Below are 24,119 nucleotides of genomic sequence, written 5' to 3'. Positions count from 1 at the left end.
TCTGGCTTGGTGTAAAGCAATGAAGTGTTTGCAGTCATTTGTACAGTGCTTCTCAGCTGGAAGGTTGCTCATTTAATCTGGAGAAATGTAAACAGGAAAACTCCCAGCTATTTGGGCAGAGACGAAAGATAAACAGACCCAAAGTGAGGAAAAGAAGGAATGCAAGGCCAGCAGTTCCTTTACCCTTCCTGTACTGTCCCCTCTTTCAGATAACAAGGATGTGTCAGTGATGATGAGTGAGATGGACGTTAACGCCATTGCAGGCACCCTCAAGCTGTACTTCCGAGAGCTGCCGGAGCCCCTGTTCACCGACGAGCTGTACCCCAACTTTGCCGAAGGCATCGGTAGGTGCAGCACGAGGAGCCCTTGGGAATGGAGGCTCTTCCATGGGAGGCTGCTCTTAAAGCATCATAAAACACGAATTTAGAGTGTTGGACAAAAGCTGGAACAGGCTGTGAGGGCAGTGGGATGGAGCTCAGAATGACACTGCCTTCCCACGTGGTGCATATGGGCGCCTGCCATGCTGTTCTGCAAGCTGCAAAGGTTTCTGAAGGACAGAATGCCCCTGCCTGCTGGGGCCCTGCACACTCACTGCCCAGGCAGGCTTCAGGGAAGCCCCCTTTGGAGGGGAGGGGTTTATGTACCTCATCTTATCTTGATGCAAAGAAAAACGTCAGTGATTGAAAGCCTCAAAGTACTTGAACTGCTTTGAAAAAGAGAGAAAAGGATTCTTAATGCATTTGTGAAATAAAGGAACAAGATGCTGTGGGGTATTGATGTGCAACTCTGACCTTCCAGCCCATGATGATGTAGTCACAATTCTTTTGGGACCATCCATATTGGCTCTTCTGGGACTTGGCTCAGTCAGTCAGATCTGCATTCACTGCCTGTAGTGATGTCTTGTTCTCTGTCTTGTAGCACTTTCAGATCCTGTTGCAAAGGAGAGCTGTATGTTGAATCTGTTGCTATCACTTCCAGAACCCAACCTTGTGACATTCCTTTTCCTTCTGGACCATTTAAAAAGGTAATATGTGGTTCCTTGAGAAATGCATTTAATGTGTAAAGCATCAGCTGTTTTGAAAAGTGGAGCCTTTTCTTTAAATACCTGCTGAATCACAGAAATGAGGAAGTATTTGCTGATCTGCTGGGCATGTTCATTAGATAACTATTGTCTCATACTCACTTAGTGAGGTAGTAAATCCTGAATTCCATTTCCACTCATACTGAAAAAGGATTAGGACTGGAGGAAAGGAGTAACAAAAGAGTCAGGGCTTATCTATCACAAACGCAGATTTCTGCTGCAATGTCACTGAGACTGCACCTGTATCTGGATACACAGACCAGGAAAGGTTTTTGTATAAACCATGAAGATTTACCTATATTTAAGATCTAGGGAACCTTGTCTCAGAAGGTGTCTGAAATCCAAAACGATCTATTTTTTAAATTTCAGCACTTTGCCTAACTGCATTGTCAGTTCCTTTTGTAGTCAAGTCTTTCTGATTTTGTATATGTCTTTGTAATATGGTTATACCTGTGAAAAAGTATTGCCATGCATTTGACATTAACGCAATAAGCTGGCTTAATGCTTGCCCAATGTGTTGATTTGCATAAGTATGTTGTACATATCAGAGACTGTCCCTGGAGACATGAAAGACCATTTTGTGATTAAGAGTCTAGATTAAAATCCAGGAAATCTGGGCTTTAGTGGTGTTTCTGCTGCAGACTTTTCTGCCCTTGGGCAAATTTATTAAACTTTGTGCCTTGGTTTCTCATTTATAAGACTCAGATATTTATGAAGGTCTGCCTTGTGCATTGTTTCTTCTCCCAGGGTTGCTGAGAGAGAAAGCGTCAACAAGATGTCCCTGCATAATCTTGCCACTGTCTTTGGACCAACACTGCTCAGACCTTCAGAGAAGGACAGTAAAATCCCTGCTAACCCAACCCAGCCCATCACCATGACTGACAGCTGGTCACTAGAAGTCATGTCCCAGGTAAAATCCTGAATGTGCCATTCCATCTTGTGAAGACGCTTTCTGGGAAGGCACAGTCCTGCGGCAGGCCTGGCTCAGTGACCCCGCTGGGCTTTCATGGTCATTTTTTTGGTAAACATAAAACAACTTTTGGCCTCACACAGACATTTTAGCTTGTCTGTAGAACAGTGTTCCTTCAGGCAGATCAATTTGCATCTGTACAAATGTGGTTTTTCATGATGGGATGTCTGTGTGTGTGCATCCTGTGTGTGCTCCTGCATGGGAAGAGTTTAGTTTCTGGGGAGCTGTGTCCCAGCACCATGCGGCTGGCCTGGGATAAAAGAATTGGCAGTGTTTCCACAATGCTGCTCAGCACTTTAACCACCTTCACTGATGCACAACAAAATTCTTTGGCCACTGCTGCCTTTGAAGGCAGAGGATTGGAGCACAGAGCCTGTGTTACTGAGTCAGACTGGTTTGTATTTCTCCGTTGAGTAATGGCAAATTCTAGATTGAATTTTTTCAGTGCTGGAACCTCCAGCACGATTTTTCCACCTGGAATCTTAAAAGAGTGTCTCTGAAGCGTGTCAAGTTCTATTTTTTCTCTTGCTGTTATACAGCATATTAAATACACAGCTGCTAGATGTCCCAGAGAGAGCTGTGTCACTAGCACTAGCTCTCACATAGCCAGGATGAGAATGAATTTTTACAGGGCTTTAGTATTACCTTGTCATTTCTCTTTCCAGGTTCAAGTTCTTCTGTACTTCCTGCAGCTAGAGACTATCCCTACCCCCGACAGCAAGAGGCAAAGCATTCTCTTTTCTACAGAGGTGTAGGTGCCTGCGGTACCAACAGGACACAAACTGCTTTTGGCAAACTCTGTCACCCTGGGAAAAAGATGACTGGTGTTTCCTCAGACTGTTCCTGTGCTGGGGAATTCTGGCCCTCAGTGCTTCTGCGGTTTGTTACCCAGAGACAAGCTGGAGAGAATGGAGAAAAACCTCCTTGTGCTGGTAGAACCAGAACTAAGCGGAGATGGAGCTGTGCGGAATCTCCACTAGAAGGAGCAATAGACACTTGGACAAATGCACCACAGAATGTGGTGATTATTCTTGTTAGGAATGTGACAGAAGGTATTCCTCATTTTATGGATTTAATTTATCATAAAGAAACTTCAAGATTTCTACTGGACCACTTGATAGGACACCCCTTTTTGGGAGAGGGGACGTTAAAGGATATATCACAACTGTGTCTTTAATAACTGCTGTTTTTCAAGTACTGTTTGAGGCCACAAAAAATAGCATTGCTTTGCAAGAGGAAGGAGAAGAGAAGGGTCTGGGATCTAAAATTCTCTCCACAGAAATTCAAGTCTTGATTTGAATATGGTTCTAAAGAAATCAAAGAGTTTAATGTACAGCTAGAACTGTTGTCTGGTTGGGGGCTGGGTTTTTTATTTTGTTTGTATGATTTTTTGGCTCACCCAGCCCTTCCCATAGAAATGTTTGTACACCCCAGGGAAGGAGATGCCCTGCTCTTGCCTATGTTGCACTTCTGATGGGTTTTGTTGGGTTGAGACAGACTCAACAAAATTAAATAAATAAATACAGTAAATGAAAGGCAGGGAGAATAACAGTTAGTGATTCTGTTGTTCATTTGTTTATAAAAGCAGGGGCACTATTATCCAGGAAGGATTGCTAAATTCCTTAGACCACACCAAACTTAATGAAAATTAATTGGGAAGACTATTAATACCCAACACTCCAAAAAAACCACATTATCTCTGCAAAAGTAATTGAAGAATTTGTGGATTTAAAAAAAAACCAATAGCTCTCAGTTTGGCTGGCTGCTTACTCCAGACTTTTATCAGAACATCTTTTTTTTGATACTTGAATTTTTGGAGGCTTTGTACATTGTTTCTACAAGAGTCTTTTTCTGATAGATACAAATGCTCTGAAAAAATGCCAGAATGTACTTTATGGACAATCTAGCAAGTAGCATGCATTGTGAATTCTCCAGAAATTCCAACTCTGTTTTAATTAAGAGCAGTGGAGAAATTTCTGTGGAACTCCATTTAGCAGTACAAAAGATCTGGCCAAACACCAATTTTTTATTTCCCTCTCTAAATCAGTTGAAGCTACAGGGGTGGAAAAGGCAGCAGTATTTGTCCAAGGAATTGAAAGTGCAGGATCTAATAGCTGGTATCCAGAGCCAGCACTCTGGTTCTGAAGCAGTTGTGCCAAACATCCTGGGGGTGGGAGAGATGCCATTGTCCTAAACTATTCCAGCCCCCACTACTCCTACCCAGCTATGCAGCATCCATTTAGTGGCATCTGTCCATCATCATCCTGGCAAGAAGTACAGCTGGAACACAAGGGAAGGGATTGGCACAACAAGGGGAGGGAGGGACATGTTGAAAGATTGGTAGGGTTAGCTTGTTGTCAGCATCATTTACAGGGAAAAATGACACAGAAAGCAACTCCTCTTGTGCTGAATTGCACATTTTCTGATGGGTGATCTGCAAACTCTCAATTTAAAAAAAATAGCAAAGGAGTGTTTCAAGCAAATAGAAAAAAATTAAAGGGAAATGATTTTGTAGTCACTGTAATTCTGACTGCTGCAGAATATTAGAAATTATTGTACTGTGAAGTTGCGAAATCAGAAAGGAGCAAATATAAATTTCAATTTTGTGAGTATATCAATATTTTGCATGCTTTGTAAGGATTCTTATAGGAATTTAATATTGCTTAGTATCCCTCCCTCCTTAGGTCTGGGAGCAAACCTCTTTGTAATGTAATGTACAACTAGAAATTCCTTCTCTCTTGTATGTATTTCCACAACATTCCAACTTCTGAACCCGCAAAAAAGAAAAAACTGTCTGTAGTAGGAAGTGCTTTTTGGGGGAGGGAGGGAGTGAAGGCAAGGAAACTTGAAGGCTTAAGATTTTGATTTTTTAAATTTTTATATTCATTTTTTGCCTGTTTGAAGGTAAAAATTGGTCACAATCCTGCAAAACCATTGACTTGAGCCATGTTGTGCAGAGCAGTAAAGCATTCTCTATGTTTGTTTCTCTGTATTTGTTCTCCCTTTTCCCCAGCAGCTCCACAGCAATCCTTGCACTCCTGCCTGCTCCCACTCGGGGGGATGGACCTGAGGCAGGAGCTCTGCTGATGACTTCATGGAAAAGGGAGAGAACCCAAGCTACACCTGGTGCTGGGTGATAGCCTTTTCCTTTGGTGTTTGCAATCTGTGGCTGCTCCTTGCAGTGTTGAAACTGGAAAGTAATACCATAATGACTGTGCCAATTTACTTTGCCCAACTTTTAAATTTTTATTTATATAGGAAGTTAATTTTAATATTAGATTACTGATCTATAGTATGTAACCATGAGAAAATTGCTTTTGCTTTGGTTATTGTGACAGGTTGTTGCTGTCAGTCTCTCATTACAATGCTCAGTTCTAATGTAATGTTATCTAACATGCAGGCATGTGGATCAGGGAAAAAAGTTAATTTAACTTAACCCATTAATTATTTCTGTTAAGTATGAATATGTTTTCCCCAAAGCTGGTAATTTTGGGCTGGAAAAGATAGTGGATTGTATTGCTGATGATGAAATAATGGACTGATTTGAAATACGAGAATCGATTTCTTGAATTTCCTTTAATTTTGCAATTAATTTTTTTCCACTAGTCTTATGTTTTCAGAAATTAAGTATTTCCAAAAGGCTTTTATGTTTTTTTCCCAGGGATGTTGGTTGGGTTTTTTTGTTTGTTTGGAGGGGTTTTTTTGTGTTTTGGATTTTTTTTTTTTTTTTAATAAGCCTTATCGTACTTAAACAAAAAGGGAAATGCAAAACTTGGCTTCAGAAAAGGCCTTCTGATTTCTCCTCTTATACATTCCCTTGTGAGTTGTGTCAGAAAATTGAATTCTTTAATTTTCTGTGTTAAAAGGTACAATATAAACAACACAAGAGCAAACCTAGCAAGAAATTACCCTTTATGTGTGCACTGGGAGATTTTGCTCCTTCAGTTTCTAATGTATTGGAGAGACTTTTTTACAAATGTCACTTTCAGGAACAGGAATCTGAAATGTTTAAATTTTCAGCTAAGGAAATTCAGGTGATTATGATAGTCTGTGTCTCTCCAGTTTAAGGAGGGGAATAAGCATCAGTTTCTTGGCATTTAGAAATTATCTTAAAATTCTTGTGGTTTTTTTTAACACTGAATAGGTTTTTAAGTAAAATTTTTAAAAGTTAAGTAAATGAAGGGGAAAGTTTTCAAAGCTGGACAAGAAATAACAGTTACTAGCTCAGAGTCAGCTTTGTGTTTGTGTATGCTTTGTATGGGAGGGAAGTGTCAAAAACCAAATTGAAATACATCCATTCAAATGCTGCTGGTGTTCTTTATTCTTGCACATTTTTAACAAGTTGAGGTAGTAGCTAAGCTATTTCAGGCTGTATTTTAATGCTGCTATTTTTCAGTGTATAGCTAAGGGCAAAATGCAGCAGTGGGGTGCCCGTCCTTGCCAGTGCCCACTGCTCACCTCGGCTCCGGCCGTCGTCGCACACGCGGAATCGTCCGGCACCACGCGGCCCTCGTGGTGTGGCCATGAGCTGGTGGAACCACAGAGGATATTTATGGGAGGTGCAGGATTTTTACAGTTTATTAGTTTTACCTGTTTAAAACTGTTTTATGGTTGTTCCTGTTAGTTTTCTATGAGTTTATTTAAACAAATGGACTGTTCCTTAAGGCAGACCTGGATCTCCAGATTAGTTTGTCACCTGTGTAACACTGGAAGGCATCACAATGTGTCAATTTACCTTAATGTGCCATTCATTCAAGTGTGTATCAAATGTAAACTGACCAATGTGGTTTTGAAAATGTTTAAAGTCTGATGGCAAAACCCCAACCTTCTCAGATTCCTTACTAGGTAATCCTTTTGTTTCAGTGCTTGGTCACGTACTGGGATAATTTTACCAGATGTGGCATTCTTCTTATGGAAGTTTTAGTATAAAATGGGAAATGCTTTTTTCTTAAAACTTCCCCTTTCTCTTTTTACTTAAATTCAATATGACAGGGATTTGTAATAACAGAAGACCAGTACATTTGTGCAGGAACTTGAGGGGGGATTTGCTTTTGTTCTTTGAAGAAGAAAAATCTGAAAGGGCAATTCCTAGATACAATCAAATTAATCAAATTCTCAAAGATAGTCACTTGTTTATGCCCTCTTAAATTTCTGCTCCGGGGATGTTTTTCTTTGTAGACTTTGCTAACACTGTCCTACTGCTATTAGTGAAAAATAAACATGGTACCATTCCCTTCCTTTAACACAGGGCCTGTACAACTGAGATACTGCAGCCTTGGACTAGTATTAGCAATTCTCCAATCGGAACCAGGATGAAATGAATGTTCATGTGTGTTCTGTGAACTTTCTAATTGAATAGAATTAAATCCATGGATTGCCCTTAAAATTAACAGAAGCTATAAAGGAAGCACTTATAGTTAATAGACTGTTCCTTAATAATCATTAGGGAATGAAACTATCACAAATGGAAAAGGGAAGCAAAATTAGGAATTGCTCAAGGTCACGTTTCTTGGGACTAGAATGAGACTCTCATTTTGAGTTACAGAAGGTGGCTCATGCCCTAGATAACTGAGCAAAGGCTCTCTTGTCAGTAAATAAACATGAACATGGGAATGGCAGGAATTAAGCTACAGCAGCCTCACAGTTCTGATGTGCTGCAACCCCTCTTTCTTGCTAGTGAACATTCACAATTCAGTGCTAAGAAAGCAAAGCTTATCACTTGCTCTCTATCATTTCTCCCTGAGGCAGCAGCTATAGCACCTGTTTGTTAAAGTACATGAAACCACCACAAGGAAGAAAAAAGCTCCTAAACTCCTAGAACCACAAAGTTGGGTTATTGTTCAAGCTAGAAATCTGATTTTGGGCTGCAAGGATAAAATGCCACAACAGCTGTAATGACAGAAGGGTTGGGGCAGTAGGACAAAGCAAACCTGAGTGTATGTGTTGCCTTGAGTCTCCCTTCTGTGACCATATCATTAGATTTATGCCTCTTGGGTCAAGCAAATTCATAAATGCTCTTGTCAAGAATTAGAAAATTACTAAATTACCTAGTTTGCCTCCACTCTTGATTCTCTTGTGTTACCATCTTACAGTGACATTGCTGGGGACCACTGCAAAACATGCAGCGGTTTCTACATAATTTTTTTTCCTGCTGCCATGTTTCACCTCACAGTAAGACACACCCTTCCTTTCCCAACAGAACCACTTCACATCTTTCTGCTCTGTAGCAAATACCACACTGAGAGGTTCAGTTTGTAGCAGAGCTACAGAGCAGAGCCCTGGAGATAATTAAACTATTTCCAGTCTTCTTGTGCAGAGTGGACCAGGTAGTGCTAAAGTTCTGGGCTCACACAGGGCTCTATTGTGAGCTAAGTAAAATTCTATCATTTACAGCTGTTCAAGCATATTTGAAATTATTACAATTACAGAGTGCCCAAGCCTAGCAGAAGTGTTTGCTCTACTGCTTTGTCTTCATAACAGTCATGTTCAAATCCTCTTGTCAAAAATGGTTCACCAGAATAGAGGAAGTTTTATTTTGTGCTAGAGCTTTTGCTTGTGTAACTGCTGTGGTTGTTTCCCCTGTGGTAGGATGTTCTGAGGAGACATTCTACAGATGAGCTGTTTCTCTAATCTGCAGAATGATTTATACCACACGGCGTTTTATATCCCTGTGGCTGTACAAAAGGGCAGGCTTGTGTACAAAACAGCTTCCTGCCTGCAAGGAGGCTCCAGCAGCTTCCGGAGATGACCCCAGGCAGGGTCACAGCAGGTCCAGCCCAGCAGTGAGCAGGGACTGGCTGCTGCTCGGGTGCTCCCATCTCCCCTGGGGCAGTTTGATCAGGCTCAGAGAAAGCTGTGAGTTCCTTCTTACTGCACCCAACCAAGTGATCAACTGCTGATCTAGAGTAGCTCAAAATTCCTCTATTTTAGTCCCATTTTGGGAGAAACAGGGGCAATGCTAATTTGGGATTCTACAAATAGCTGAAAACCAATCTATATCTAAAACCTATTTCATATCTAGTCGATGGTAATGTAAAAGCTGCTGTAGCAAAAGGTCATTTCTCCACAAAAGCCTTTTCTACTCCCTGCCTTCTTTACTGCTTCTTACAGCCTAAAAGAAGTCTTGTCTTGGGTTTCACAGTCACATACAAAACTTGCAGAACCCTGCATAAAACTTAGCTATGCAGGGACCAATGTTTCAGGAGTACTAAGAGTGATAACCAAGGTAGCAAAAAGAGGGTAAGGAATTGTTGTGTTGGGATAACTGAAAAGCATCACAATGAAATGGTGAATTTGAAATGATCTCACAGCAGGACACTGAAATGTTGTCCTTTCTGTGTCTGTCCAGCAAAAAAACCAAAACAAAACAACTCAGCCTTTCTTGCCTATGTAAGTTGTGTAGTTTGTTCTTATCTCTAGTATTATAAGTGTTTATAATCCATGAAGAATTCCAAGGAAAGGAGTTAAGACTATTTATTTAAATATAAATACAATTAAATTATATAATTAGTCCTAAATTATCAGATATAGAAGACAAACAACTTGTTATTGTTTGCATAATTTTGGGTTTCATTAGAGCTAATACTGTTGGCATTATTTTAAACAATACCGTGTTAGGGAGTCAGTTTTTGACATTTTATCCTGCTGTTGGTAGTGCTTCAGTATCTCATAGTGCTCAGTTTTGGGGAAAGAAAACCTAATCCTAATAGTTTAATATGGAAAGGTGTTGAAACCATACTGCTAAATATCTCTCAGTTTAGGCCCAAAGAGAAGGGGAAAGGGAAAAATTGTCATTTTGGATTTTTTTTTTAACTTTCTGAGAAATGTGGTATGAAAAAGGGATCCAAGAACTGTATTTGGGGGAAAAACGTCTTAAGGCATTTGTAGCCTTTCTTTGTACACAATGTTAAATAAAATCTCCTGTATCTATGTTGCCAGGTTCTTTTGGTCTTATTTAGATAAAAGTGGGCCTATATTACACTGAATGTGTGAATTGCATTCAGCTGAGTTTGCTGGGGGCATGGAATTTAACACTGCTGTTTCAAAATAAAACCGGTTTCTTGTTTTACAAGGTAAAAGCTGTATCACCTAAAATCTAGAGGTCAGTACAAAGAACTAAACTGAAACAACTTGAATGTGTGGAAATAGTTTACAGGGAAGGTAGAGAAATAGCTGAACAGCCCAATCCCTGTTCAGATCTGTACGAATCCTTTTGTAGGAGTTCTGCTTCAAAACTCAGCCTGTGTCAGACTTGTCAACTTTCCCCTTGTGTGCAGAGCACTTGAACTGTAGTTAGTGTTTACTAAGAAATCAGCTCTGGCCTCCAGTTCTTCAAACACTGCATGAAATTAGTGGGATTTTGTAGGAATCAGTGTGGAAACTGAATCAGTTATTTAAATCAAGTTAACTTGGTGCTTTATTTAAACATTGTTTAAATTATTAATGTAATTAAAGTACATTTATGTTTGAATATAGTCCAAATTTAATATAATATATAAACCTTTCTACAATAAAAAGATACCTGCTTGAAAGCTCTCTAGCCCATTTCATTAAGTGTGGACCACAAAGATAACAGGGTTCCATTGCAACATTTGAAGTAGATAAAATGTAACTGACTGCATTGTTTAAAACTACACTGAGTGTCATGCTTACCCCTGAACTGGGCAAAGGAGGGGAAACTCAATGACTATTACTTATACTTCTGACCAGTGGTGTGACTATATAAGGTAAAAATATGGAATTCTTCTGCCAAATGGTTCTCCCTGTCCCAGAAAGTGAACCCTTGAAGAGCAGCCACGTGGAACAGCAGCCTCTGGATGAGCCTGGCAGGGATCGTGTCCTGCACCAGGCACTCTGCACCCACAACCAGCTCCTACCGTGTCCAGCTCTACGCTGGCTGCCAGCCTGGAGCATCCCAGCCACTCCTCCTGGATGTTCTTCTCCCGCTGAAGGCCCAGGTGAGGCTGGTGCAGGCTGAGCAAAGCAGCTGGCACACACCTGCGGCACCTGGAACGAGAGGGAGCCAACGGAACCTTAGGCTGGAGCAGGATCAGGATGAGAAAGAACATGAGTATAACAAGCACGGATGTTCCGTGCAAATTGCTCCACCTGATCAGGTGTCTCTCCATTTTCCAGACAGCCCTGGGGCTTGGACAGGCTGCCCTGGGGCAGCAGCTCCCCCGAGGCCTGCGGGATCCAGCTGTCGGTGTGAGGCAGGATCAGCCGTCCCTGCCTGACTCCCAGAGACATTTGTCCGCTCTTTGTTAGAAGCCTCCAGTTATGGAGATTCTGTAATCCTCGGGGGCAGTCGAACCCAGAACTAACCACAAAGAGAAAGCGTTTCTAGCAGACAGCTGAACCACTTTCACACACACGTTACAGCACACAATACTGCCATTTAACGCATTTTTTTCAGCGACCTTTCAAGTTCCAGAACCAAGATCCAAGGCATATGCACTGTCAGCTAGCAGCTCGTTCATTAATTCCCTGAGCTGAGCGGCTGCTTCCTGCTGCAAAACAGAAAGCTGAGCCCTTTGTGGGCTACCGTGAGAAATACATTGTTCAAAACAAATGCAGCCACTTTTCACATCCTTCATACACAAGTAGTGCCACTGAAATGCCATTTTTTAGCTGATAACTTCAAAATCAACCCGACGGTAGAAACTGGACAACATTTGTCTGAAGGTATCATGGAGCAGAAAATGTAGCAGAATGACATTGGTCATAGCGTAGGAAAATAAACATCATTATTATTTAAGCATAAAGGAGCATTTCACTGTCAAACGAGTGCACCATGTCTGTGCAGCCGCCTGCCAGGGGAACCCCCACCAGGTAGGAGCAGGCAGAGTGACAAAGAAATGGACAAGGAAGGGCATCTCGATTAAATTGACTTTGTAAGACGCACAAACAGAAAAATTTTCCCACCATGTAAATCAAATGATGTTGCAATATCTGGCAGCACACATCCTGCTAGTTTTAAAGGGAATTCTGATGTAATAGAGATATCATTTACTTTGATTTATAATATTGAAAATTTAACTTCACCAAAGATAATGAGGGGACTGTAAATCATACTTGCCCTACCAGTCTGCAACCTACAAATTCTGTATTCCTGTGAATTCAATTCCTATGAATTCTAGGAAGGAATGTACCTCAAGGGAGAACACGCAACTCAATCTTACACTGAAATGTTTCTTTTGCTAAAACAGCTGAGTTGGGAAAGCTTTAGCCTAAATAGAGGGAAACTTTTACAGGAATGTGTCAAATCAGCACATTTTCTTCATTACTGTGTTCATAGCATTTCCCAGGCAGTGTCTGTAAATACAAACTCTGCTATACCTCCCACCAAAGCACCCACGCTGCAATTTGGGGTTATTAACTTCAGTTGCTGGCTGTTCGTGACAAGTCAAACATCCTGCACAGTGATGGGCTACACAGCTGAGCTTAGTTTAGTGCGTTTGAAGGGAGCTCAGACTCTGAAAGCTTGTGTGCATGTGAGTTCTTGTCACCTAAGAAGGGAGAGCTATTTCCTACCACAAACCTGTGCTGGTTTTGGCTGGAGTAGAGTTAATTTTCTTCAAGGTGGCCAGTACGGGCTATATTTTGGGTTTGTGCTGAACAGTGAAGAAAACTCTAGCCCATTTAAGCCACAACGCACATTTAAACATCTCCTCACTCGAATGAAAAGTTACAATTTTAGATCTGGACAGTAAGGCACAGGTTTACAAGACCCACAGCACCTTCACTCAGGTTTCCTGCACTGTGCGCACTTGGTGCCGGTGCTTAAAATGTGCATGCTCATTCCTCAGCCCCAAAAACCCCCACAAAATAATTTATTTTTTCACTAGTCCCAGATGCGGGTCCTGGGCTGGGGCTGTTGCCGCTCTCCCACCCTCAGTAATGGAGCTGGGGAAGGGTCTGGAGCACAAGTGTGATGAGGGAGCTGGGGGGGCTCGGCCTGGAGAAAAGGAGGCTCAGGGGGGACCCTCTGTCCCTCACAACCCCCTGACAGGAGGATGAGGTCGTGAGGGGTCGGGGTCTGCTCCCAGCAACAAGGGACAGGATGAGAGGAAGCGGCCTCAGGCTGCGCCAAGGGAGGTTCAGGTTGGACATGAGAAGTAATTTGTCCACAGAAGGGTTAATCAGACATCGGACCGGGCTGCGCTGGGCGGTGATGGAGTCACCGTGCCGGCAGGTGTCTGAGGACAGACTGAACGTGGAGCTCACTTCACGGCCATGTTCTAGATGACCTGGTGGTGTTGGGACACACGCTGAACTCCACCACCTCAGAGTTTTTTCCTCCCTACCTGGAGCCGCTACCCAGCGGTTCCGAGGCTCAGGTGCGGAGCAGCCCCGCTCTGAGGGAGGGGCCGCCCTGAGGGAAGGGCCGCCCCGCGCACGCGCCGCCCGCGCGCGCGCCCCGCCCTTTCCCCTCACGGCCCCCGGGCTGGCGGGGGCGGGCTCGCGGGGGGCGCGTGCGCGGTGCCGCCAGGGGGCGGGGCGGAGGCGGGCGGAGGGGTCCCTGCCGTGCGCGCCCCCCTCCGCCCCCCCGCTCCCGCCGGCCCGGCCCGCGCGGCGCCCCCGGAGCCGGGGGCTGCGGAACAGCGGGAAGGAGGCGGCGGCTGCCCCGGTAAGCGCCGAGCGCCGGCGGGCACAGCCCGGCCCCGACCCCCGCCCGCCCGCCCGCCCGCCGGGGGTCGCCCGCGGCCGCGCAGGCTCCGGCAGGGCCTGTGTCCCGCGCCCCGGCCGCCGCGCCTCGCGGCCGCGGGAAGCCCTGGGCTCGGCCCTCCTCACCGCCTCCCCCGAGGGGCCGCGCTGTCACCCGCGGCGGTGACACCGCCCCGCGCCCGCCTCGGGTACCCCGCGCCTCAGGGGCCGCCCGCGGCACCGTCCGCCCGGCCTGCCGCGTCCTCGCTGTCAGCCGCGGTGCGGGGACCCCGCGGGGCCGGCGGGGAGCAGCGGAGCGGCCGCCGGTGCCGGCTGGCGGGGCGGCGCAGCTTGGCCCGCGTTTGCATCCCGCGGTGGAATCGTTGGCTGCACGCTGCGCGCTGTGAGAGGGATGTGGGTGCGTGTGGAGCTCCCTGGGGAGAAACGCGGAGTGCCCGCGGTCAGCAGCTTTCCAGCTGGGTTTGGTGTGTTCCGGAGCACCTTTGTCTGGATTCTGGTCTCATGCTTCTCTGGAGCGCGGTTTTTCTGCGTTTTTAGAGCTGAAAGAGCCTCTGAGTTCCAGTTTTGTGCCTGCTGTCTGCTATCCTGTGCCTCACTATTTTAGCTTCCAAGTCTATCATGACCTGGTATTACTAGGGATGTAGCAAGGCAGATTCCTATAGCAGGGCCAAATCCGGTCACCAGCCTGCTCTGAGGATTCTGTACGCTGTGTCTTTAGAGAGAAAAACAATGCAGTGCTGTGCTGATGCTCAGCAAACTGCACCCTCCTCTCCACAACACCATCTGTGATCATGTGAAGTGTCTGTCTGTGCTGGGATCTGCAGAACACAGTTCTCTTGTAGCAGAAAATGTGTCATGTAAGTGGTTCTGCTGGGTGAAAAAAGCTCTAAGGAGCCGTGGGTTTTGTTGAAGGGCATAGTCTGTGCAAGCTCTGCTCACCCCAAGAGCAAACATAAACCTTCTGGAGCTCCTTCCTGCTTCATTAATGGTGTGGACTTTGGCTGCTGAAAGATAGGCAAATTAAAGCCACTGGCTGCTTTTAACACTGTGGATCACAATGTAGGGCTGTAGTAGCTCAGAAGAAGGAAAGCAGTTTCTTCTCTGTTTCCAGCTTGGTTGAGTGTTGTTAGGTAGTTGCTAACAGAAATGAAAAGAGAAGGTCATGGTAAATAGTCTGAGATTAAAACTGGAAACTGAGACGGGAGTAGTCTCATGTTTCTTGTAACACTGCCACTTCACTTTCAGCTAATGGAAAAACCAGATTCCAGGCTGGTAAACTCGGTGAAGTAAGGAGAAAACCCCTTGATTTCTCAGATGTTTTTGTATGGCTGAAGATACATGTCTTTTTCTTTCTTTTTTGAATATGATACATAATTGGGAATAAAACCTCAAGTATTTTTAACGTATTTTTCTATTCCTGTCAGATAAAAGGCTATCTAGTTAGATAATGCAGCCCACATTTTCCCAGTTATTTTATCTGCTCAAGCTAATTGTTGACATGTTTTTTAGTGTGATCATCGGTAAAGATCTGTCTTCTCTCTTCGATTGTTTGAGGGTTTGTTGTATTAAAGTCTGATGATGGTGGCACATTCACAGTGGGAAAACCTCAGTGCAGGGATTTCCAGGTGTCATGGACTGTTACCTTCTATTGTGATTTGCAGCTCCGGGGTGTTTTTCCTTTCCCTTTGTGCTTTAGGCTGGTGTGATCTCTGTGGCCTTCCAGGCATCTGCCAAAGGTGTTTTCTGCATCAGGATGAACCTGGAGCTAAGGTTTCCATCAATGGAGAGTGTGTCCAAGCAGCAAACCAAAGACAGCTTGGGTGTTAGGCCGAGGTCTGGCACGTGCTTGGCCACATCAGTGTCAGCATGGGCACTGGCATGCCTTGCTTGGGCCAGCTGGCATTTTCCTGAGCCATACCTGGACATCATTTAAAGGTGGCAAATGACAGGCCTAAAAGTTCTTGAGTTTTAGAAGTTTCTGTCTTTAGCACATGTTGGGATGGATATTTTTATGCTGCAAAGATTTAATTGTACAAATAAATCTGAGGTACAGTCAACATTTTATGTATCGATATATACTTAGAAGTAACATTTTGCAGTCAAATTTGTGCCATTTTTGCTTTACTATTGGTGTGAAGGAGGAAAATAGATTTTCAGTAGGTGAAGGCTATGGAAACTCCTTAGGAGATTTTTCACTAATGTAATTCAGAAGCTCCTTTTGGATCTTGTGTTGGAGCCTGTCTTGCCAACAAGGATCCAGTCCTAGCAGTGTGTAGTGCTATTAATGGGACTGAATCACTGTTGCTCATTGGGAAAACAGCATAAGAAATGTTAGGCTTGTACTTCCTGGCTTAAAAAAATCACCCCATTTAGTCTTATTTTTGGTCTTTATACTGAAAAAGGGAGAAAGAGCAGTGTTGGAAGCTGTTTTATGTACATAATAGTAGCCTTACATGACTAGCTACAAGGAACCTATTACTTGTTTCTTTTGAGCTTAATCCAACTGAAACGATCAGAGGAGCCACCATTTGGAGCACTTAGCAGTAGTGCAGCCTGGAAGTAATCACAGGATTCTATCTTTAAACATAAATAATTCATTAGTAGGGTTTTCACACATATGTGCATGATTTTCTTTGGGAAAGAAGATTTTACTGTCCTACACCTACAAGGCACTACAACTTTTGATCTTCATCAAACATACAGACTTTTGATCTTCATCTTCTTGAGGTACTTCAGTTTTGCAAAGAACTGATACTGTGTTGTAAATCAGTGGCAGAGTTAGTAGCTTCCCAAATTGCAGGGAAGAATAATACAAGAATAAATTCTGGAGTTAAGTGAAAGGGGAAACCCTTTGTGAAGGGTTTCAATCCACGAGTTGCAGTACCAAAAAAAAAAAAATTAGAACAAGTCACTTGTTGCATATTAAATGTTTATAAAGCCACTAAAGCAAAATTTCAGAATAGTAAATAAGTTTTTACTTACTTTAAAACTTGATTTGACATTTTTGAAAGCTAAATCTTCCTGAATTTTATTTTCCATCACTGTGTGCCAGAACGGAGCCAAGGTGATGATTGGCTGCAATTAATTGTTAGATAGGCAGTTTTATTCAGGAAAATAAACTGAGCACCTAACATCTAGTATTTAAATAATAGTAAAAAAGAGTTAAGGTAGAGTTGAAGTACTGAGTGATGTATTTGATGACATCAGTGTGGAAGTATTTGTGTATTTTGGATGCTAAAAGCATTTCCTTGACTTTGGTCATTTGGCCAGTGTGGGATACATGCTCTGCACAGGTACATGCAGTGAGTAATGGCTCTGTGTGGGATCTGCCTTTGGGGAGGTGGCTGGGAAGCATGACCAGGGTGCTGGTGTTCTTACTGCTCCCTGAAACTCTCTGTGTTCTTCTTAATGCATTTCTGTGGATGTTCTTAATTAAAAGCACGCAGTGGCTTTGGCAGATGGAGTCTTCTTGAAGCTTCGGCTGCAGAATTTCCTTGCTGTGGGAGGGCTGGTGCTGGAGAGTATTCCAGCATTGAAATACTTCAGTGTATTTCACTGCTAGAATGTTGGCTGTCTTTGTATGGACAGGTCTTGAGTGACATGGGCAAGTTTATAAAAATGATCTGCTAAAGTTTGACTTTCTCTGTTTAGGTGTAGGATTTAAATTTTTTTTTTTTTTTTCCTGAGTTGCTGGATTATACTGAGCTAAAAATTTATTTTATTTAGCAAAATAAATGACATTGAGGATTGATAATGGGTGTGCATTTAAAGTAGCATCTGCTGTGCAGTGTCTTTTCAGACAATGGTCTTGCCTGTTTCAATTGGCTCTTCCCTAACAAGTGACCAGCACTTTAAATGGTTAATGGCAAATATTTCCTTCAAGTCCCTGAAGGAATATAGGCTTTTCTGGGAGAGAAAAGGAAAAGTAAAGCTACTTTTATAGGCATGATTCCTTCCACAAATCTGAGTAACTGTGTACACTTGAAGTTTTAGTTTTGTTTTTATTTCTTTCTGTGACAAAAAAAAAAAGCCAAAACAAACCTTCTTTCCTTTCAGTGACAGAATTGTACAAAGCTACTTTGTATCTGCACTTGCTTACATGAGATGGACAATGTCTCTTCTGGAAATGATGAACTTCTTAAATACATACAGTTGTTGGTAGTTGTCAACAAATTATTCTTAATTTAGGATTTGTAAATTTGAGATGCATCCTTGAATGTGGCAATATCGTTGGATTGAACTATACTGAGGTCATAAAGAAATGTCCTGTTAAAATGAAAACTTTGTGACATAAACTTTTCCCCCATTACTGTTGCTGTTCTTTCTAGTTTTATGCAAAACTACAGGACAGGGTTTCCTCAGCCTGCAGCATGGGTGTGCCTGTGACTTTGGAAAACTTTAAAGGTGCCATCATGCTGTTCTCCAAAGGTTTTGGTAGTTTGCTGGGATAGATACTGCTGTAAACAATGTAAATTCTGTTTGTGAAAACTCAGGAAAATAGTAAAGACATTTTAAAGGGTATAGATCCAAGTGTGCAGATGAAATTTCAGTCTACTTTGTTTCATATTTAGAACTACATTTGCTGTGTTGAAAACGTGAAATCACACAAATTCTTGTTAGAAAAACTTATTGACAGTTTTCTCAAAATCTTTCTGATATACACACCTGTAAAAAATAAGTAGTGTCTGTCTACAGAAGAAAATTAAGTCTATCAGTTATGGACATTAGTGTTGTAATATAAAACATATTTGAAGGAAAAGGAAGAAACTTCAGTACAGCCTTCTTTAATAGAAGGACTGCATTTTGCTGGGGGAAAAATTATTCTGAGGCCTTCAGTCACACATCAAAGGTTTGCCAGGAAACCTGGAGATCCAGGAGCTTTTCAAAGAAATACCTTAAAAGTGTTTCACAGTGGAAAGTGCACTTGGCATTCCATGAGGATATCAGCACATCAGCAGCTACATCAGCTAGGGATGCTGTACTGGGCTTTTAGTGCTTTCCCAGGCTTTGTCCCATGTTGTCCTGCACTCCTCCAGCAACCAAACTGTGCCAGGGAACAGCAGCTCCATAAACTGCCTGGTGATTCACCCTTTTCTGGAAGGCTTGGAATAAAATTTGGAAGAGAAATAGTCTTACCCTTTTTCCCTGGGGAAATAAAAAAAATTACCAGTAGATGGGAACCTCTCTCCATCCTGTCACAAGGACTTTTCTTCCATATGACTCAAATTTGTGTCCTTGAGCTTCCACACTGGGGCCGGTAGCTGCTCCTCCCTTAGTGATACCAGAGTATTTAGGAAGGATTTGCATGTGGCTCTGTCTGCCAAGCCTGAAGCCTTTAAACTGTGTAATGAGGGTGCTGTTGACAGGTCTTGGAGGTGAGGAAAGATGTGGGCCACTGCACAGAATTGAAATCTGTAGCTAGCCAGGCTTCAGACCCCTCAGTGCCCTGTGATGTGGTGATAGCATAAAAATAACCCTGTTCATCTGTGCCCTGGCAGTGTGGCTTGGAAAGTGTTGGTGGCTTGGTGGGGGGCGGTAAGAGGTTCATTTAAAGCAGGTCTGTTCCTGAGAGTCCAATAGCCTGAAACTGAATTAAAACAAATTTGGGGCTACACCATCTCTGAAAGGGTGAGACTTCCTTCTTGTTCCCTGTCCCGCTGCTTCCTTTGCATAGTATCTAGCAATTACAAGGTGAGTCACATCAGTCCTGATCTGTCTGAAAGACCAACTCATCAAAAATGAGCTGTGATCTCTAGAATGGAGAGAAGGGAGAGGACTGAGCAAGGGGTGGGACTGCCTCTTTAGGTGGCAAGGTACAATTAAGTTATTTTCATGACTAACTTAAGCAATCCCCAACAGGCACTTCCCTCCCCCAGCTTTAGCGAGATTGAGCTGTGCATAAGCCATTCCCATTCAGGCCATTTGCTTGGTGCATCTGAGACCAGGATGGTCCTTCTGGGCTTGGGAATCCCAGAGCTGTAAGCACCTGGGGCCTGGGAAGGTCCTCAGGTGATGCATCTCTTATTGCTTCTTCTGTTCTCTGGGACTTTTTTGTTGCAATGCCTTCAAGAATGTTGTCAGACCAGGTTGGGGGTGAAGTGGACATGGCGAGCACTCAGTCACCTCCCAGCTGCAGATGTCCAGGCAATAGAAAGTCCTCAAGCTGCTGGTAAGAACAGATCTATCACCATAACCATCCTGCTATCAGGACTGGGAGTGTTTGGATTTTGCATGAACTGAAGATCTGGTGGAGTGTTTTGGATGAGCATGAGACCCAGTCAAAGTTAATCACTTCTCTTACTGGTTTTACCTGTCACACACGTGTGCTGGGAGCCACTGGTCTGCCTCTGAAATGGCTCTTTGCACGTCCCTTCTCTGTCCCCTTCCTGTGCGGGGCACTGGCTGCTGCCTGCCTTGCTCCTCCCTGGGAACTTGATGCAGCAGAAGCCTTTGCTGCAGTTGCTGATATCGGAGTTCAGCTGATAACATTTACAGTGGACCAAAGGGAGGAGGTCACCACTGGTCACCTGCTCAGGGCAGCACTTCTGGGACCAGCTGTGCTGGAGAGAGAACATGGCAGTGAGATGTTGGATGCTGAGCCAGTCACTTTGAAAGGGAAGGAAGCTGTTGTGTTGGTCCTACACCTTTTGTTGTGCTGTTCTATCAACTCCCTTGGTTTTAAATTGACAGGGCTGGTTTTGAAAGTATTTGAAAGGAGAATTTCCATGTATGTGTTTGTCAGTAGGACTCGTGGCTGTAGGAATCACCACAATTAACACTGTAAGCATTCTACCAGTGGACTTTGGTTGTTGTGTGAGGAATACAGTATATGCTTGAGGTTATAGGACACTAAATACACCTTTGTAACTGGAAGGTCATTGATATTTGGAGTAACACTTGCTTTAGACCATGCTTGGAATAACAGGTAAGAGCACTTCCAATTAATGGAGTTAACTGATCAAGTATCACTTTTTAGATTACTGGGGTTTATGCTTAAAGCTGGCCAGTCCCTTGGCTGGAAAAATTTGTGTGTTATTTTTTTTATTTTCCTGGAAAGCAAGTGTCACTGTAGCAGTTAGCTCTGTTTATCAGAATACTAACCAAGGGTTTTACAGGGAAGGTTGACATGTTTGCTGTTTGCTCAAGCATGTAAAATCTGACATAGAAGTGCAATTGCTACCCAGGAAATAGGTGTATGCTGCCTCATCTCTTAGTGTGTGGCTTAACATTTGGATGCAACCATGAAATTTACCAAAAGGAGTGAGAAACGACAATGTAACCAAATTACCTGTATTTTCAGCACTAAGGAAACAAACCCTATTTAATAGTAATGTGGATGGTGTTTTGATCTGGACTGTGAGCACCTGTAGTTATTGGGCATGTTAAAGGTACTGAGCTGACATAGAATGTTTTGTAATCAACTCAACAATGGATACCAATAAGTTACGGATTTGCCTGGTCTGTTATTCTGTTTTTCAAAGTTATAATTAAAAAAGTCTTCTGAAGCTGCCATCAGTGTAGAAGCTCCTGCTGAGACCAAGTCATGGGCAGTGCTGCCCTTCCCTGTAGAACAGTTTCTCCATGCTAGTTGATGAACAGTTGTTTTTTCTTTCCTTGGCAGCGGTTTGAAATAGCAGTTGTTTGAAATAGGAGCTTGAAAACAAGGCTACATAATTTAATTTTGTTATGAAAAGGCCTTTAGAGCACAGTTTGTGAGTTCAGGAGTTCTGTAAATGTTCCTGTCACTTGTCTGGAATGTTAAGTATTGCAACGGTTACACATCGCTCGCAGCAGCTACAGCTCTGAAGTTTTCTCCAAAGAAGGAGTAGAGAAATTGAGGTGTGCAACGGCCAATTCTTGCCCAAAGCTCTGGTCTTTCCTCCCTTCTGCTTGAAAGAGAAGTAGCAATAGCAAATGCAGCTTAAAAACAGTGGATGGATAACATAACTTAAATGCAGAATTCCTATTTTTGTAATTCCACATCTTGTAATAAAAAGCTTTAAAGGCTCTTCAGAATTTTTAAAACAGAAAAGAAAGAAAGGTCTTTTTTCTCTAAAAGCCATTGTTGCAGGAGTGCAGCCCCGTGTGCTCCATCTGTGTTGCAGTGCAATGCCCAGTTGTGTATTTTCCCCTCAGCACGGAACGGAGCAGCACTGCCCACGCTGGCACAGGGATCAGCCCAGCTGGAGCTCCAGCCCACCTGCAGCTGGGGGCAGATGCCTTAGGAAAAACCCAAACCCAAAGTCTTCCCTCCTACCCTGACTGCTCTCCCACCTTGTAATTAGTTTGGCTCAGGGGGGTTTCTGAGCCCTTTGTGCTCAGATGTTTAACAGCAATTAGGAAATTTCTGTATCTTGTGCATGGCCAGTCTCCCCATCACCTTACACAATATACATTAAACATACAGCTCCCTTTTTTTTAAATTTAGAATCTGGCTCTAAATTAATTTGCTGGTCTTTAGTTTTACTTTTTTACTGGAAGAGATGATAAACAACCACTCCCAGTCTGCCTTCTTGATGCCATTCCAGATTTGATAGGCTTTTGTCATGATCCCTGTGAGATATCTCATGGGAGCTGTTATATACCTTTGATCTTATTTTTGCCCCTTGCTCAATCATTTTAAGATCTGTAAGAATTTTTTTTTTAGGTCGAGAGAAGAACTGCACATAGCAATTAAAGTGTGGGTAGATGGGCAAAAAATTGATTTGTTGAGTGTGATATTTGTGTTTTATGGTTCATTCTCTATTTCTTTCTTTAATAATTTCTGGAATTGCTTTGCTTTTTTGCTTTTCCTATTCCACACACTGCACTGATAGTTTAATGAAGCTGTGAATCAGAATGCTGTAGTCTTGCTGAGCAGTAATGATACACTGAGAGCACATTTATATTTGAAGCTGAGGTTGCTTTCCTCTGAGAGATAAATGTGTTTGTGTTTACCTATATTTAATTTTGTTTGCTGTTTTTATTGTCCACTCAGTCTCATAAGGGTTTTTGTGATTCCATGGACTCTGCTGTTATCCTTGGTATCTTAAATTACCCACTAGCATCAGCAAACTTGCAAGTCACTGACACTGATGTCTTGATCTTAAGCAATAAAAGAAATGCACTATTTGCTCTGGGCTGCTGGAATCCAGTGGTTTATATATCGTGTTTTTGGAATTATTGAGCAAGAGACGTTGTAGAGTGCTTGTGCAGCTTGCAGGCTGAAAGTTATAGATACAGAGAGCTGTGTCTCTTTCTAGATAGCTTATTTCATATTCCAGATATGTAACTATTTGGTGTCTGTGCTGTCTTCTCTGCAGAGACTTGGGAAAGTTCTGTATCTGTGTTTTACGGGGGGTTGATGAGGCTGTATTTTATAATCTCTTTGCTTTTCTGCCTTTTGGGACTGTATAAGTGACCTGAAAACGTCATTCCCTAATTATTTGGGCAAAGTTGTCAGCCTAAATATATCAAAACCAAAGAATTTGCACAAATACAGAGTGAAAGTGTGCTGACTCTATTGCTCTTAGATGTGAGCAATTTCTTCTGTAACTTGGGTATTTGATTTTCCAAAAGTGCTCAGTAGCCTCAGATTTGAGGGATTGCTTGCTGTTTTTTCTCTCTTAAATATAATTCAAAGATTATTTATAATTTTCTTAATATTTCGTTATTTTTAGTCGATAGCGTTGCTTAATGCCGCTCAAAAATACTTTTGTTGCTCAACCCTCTATTGTCTTCCAGGCACAGGAAACTATATTCTGTACTCTTGTAACTACTGCTCTTTACTTTTGTGACAACAATATTAGCATAGACAAGCAGATTAAATAATGGATGCGATTAAAATAATCACAGTAAGGAATCATCCCCTCCCTGCCCTGCTCAGGGTTCTGAAGAGTAATGCTGAAAGCATTGCATGTTGGCGGGCTGGATGTATCATATCAGTTTACAGTCAGCAGCAGAGCCATGCTATTGGGCAAAACAGTTTTCAATTATTATTTATGCAGTTGTGTTTGCAGCTGGTATAAAGGCCAGGAGTGGTTTCAGTGCAGAGCAGGGAGAGCACTCCTGAGCGAGTTGTGCTGTGTGCTGGACTATGTGTGCTGTGGAAAGAGAGACGCCTGGGAAAGGATACAGGTTAGAGGGAATAGTTACAGTTCAGTTCAGGAATGCAGTCTTTCTATCTGATATTTTGGTTGTTTTGGCTTTTTTCCATTTTGATTAATTGATACTGTTTGTGCTATCATTAATCAAATGTTTTCCAGTAACGTCTTCTGCCTGTTGATGAGTATTTTCTTTAGCAGTGGCTTTTTTTTCTTTTTTTTCTTTTTTTTTTTTTTTTTTTTGAGGAGGAGGAAGTGTGTATAAAGGGAAAGGAAGTCTTCAGTAATTCTTTCTTTCTCCCTAGGGCAAAAGATAAAA

General features: G+C 42.8%; 2 protein-coding genes across 3 annotated transcripts in view; both read left to right on the top strand.

The window, feature by feature from the left end:
• The window catches only part of BCR (BCR activator of RhoGEF and GTPase), a 97,523-nt gene extending 87,543 nt beyond the window's left edge, over positions 1-9,980 (top strand). Inside the window, exons 20-23 of the mRNA XM_030958566.1 lie at positions 210-344; positions 919-1,024; positions 1,829-1,991; positions 2,717-9,980. Of these exons, the coding sequence (XP_030814426.1) occupies positions 210-344; positions 919-1,024; positions 1,829-1,991; positions 2,717-2,806 (494 nt within the window). The 3' untranslated portion in view covers positions 2,807-9,980. The remainder of the gene's footprint in view (positions 1-209; positions 345-918; positions 1,025-1,828; positions 1,992-2,716) is intronic.
• A 3,585-nt stretch (positions 9,981-13,565) lies between these two features.
• SPECC1L (sperm antigen with calponin homology and coiled-coil domains 1 like) overlaps positions 13,566-24,119 on the top strand; it is a 64,426-nt gene continuing 53,872 nt past the window's right edge. For both annotated transcript variants that reach the window (XM_030958564.1, XM_030958565.1), the window contains exon 1: positions 13,566-13,680. The gene's annotated coding sequence lies outside the window, so the exon portion shown is untranslated. The remainder of the gene's footprint in view (positions 13,681-24,119) is intronic.

Source organism: Camarhynchus parvulus, chromosome 15 (genome assembly GCF_901933205.1).
Source record: "Camarhynchus parvulus chromosome 15, STF_HiC, whole genome shotgun sequence".
Classification (NCBI taxonomy): domain Eukaryota; kingdom Metazoa; phylum Chordata; class Aves; order Passeriformes; family Thraupidae; genus Camarhynchus; species Camarhynchus parvulus.
The sequence above is the reverse complement of the archived record's forward strand: the minus strand, read 5'-3'. Positions and strand labels throughout refer to the sequence as shown.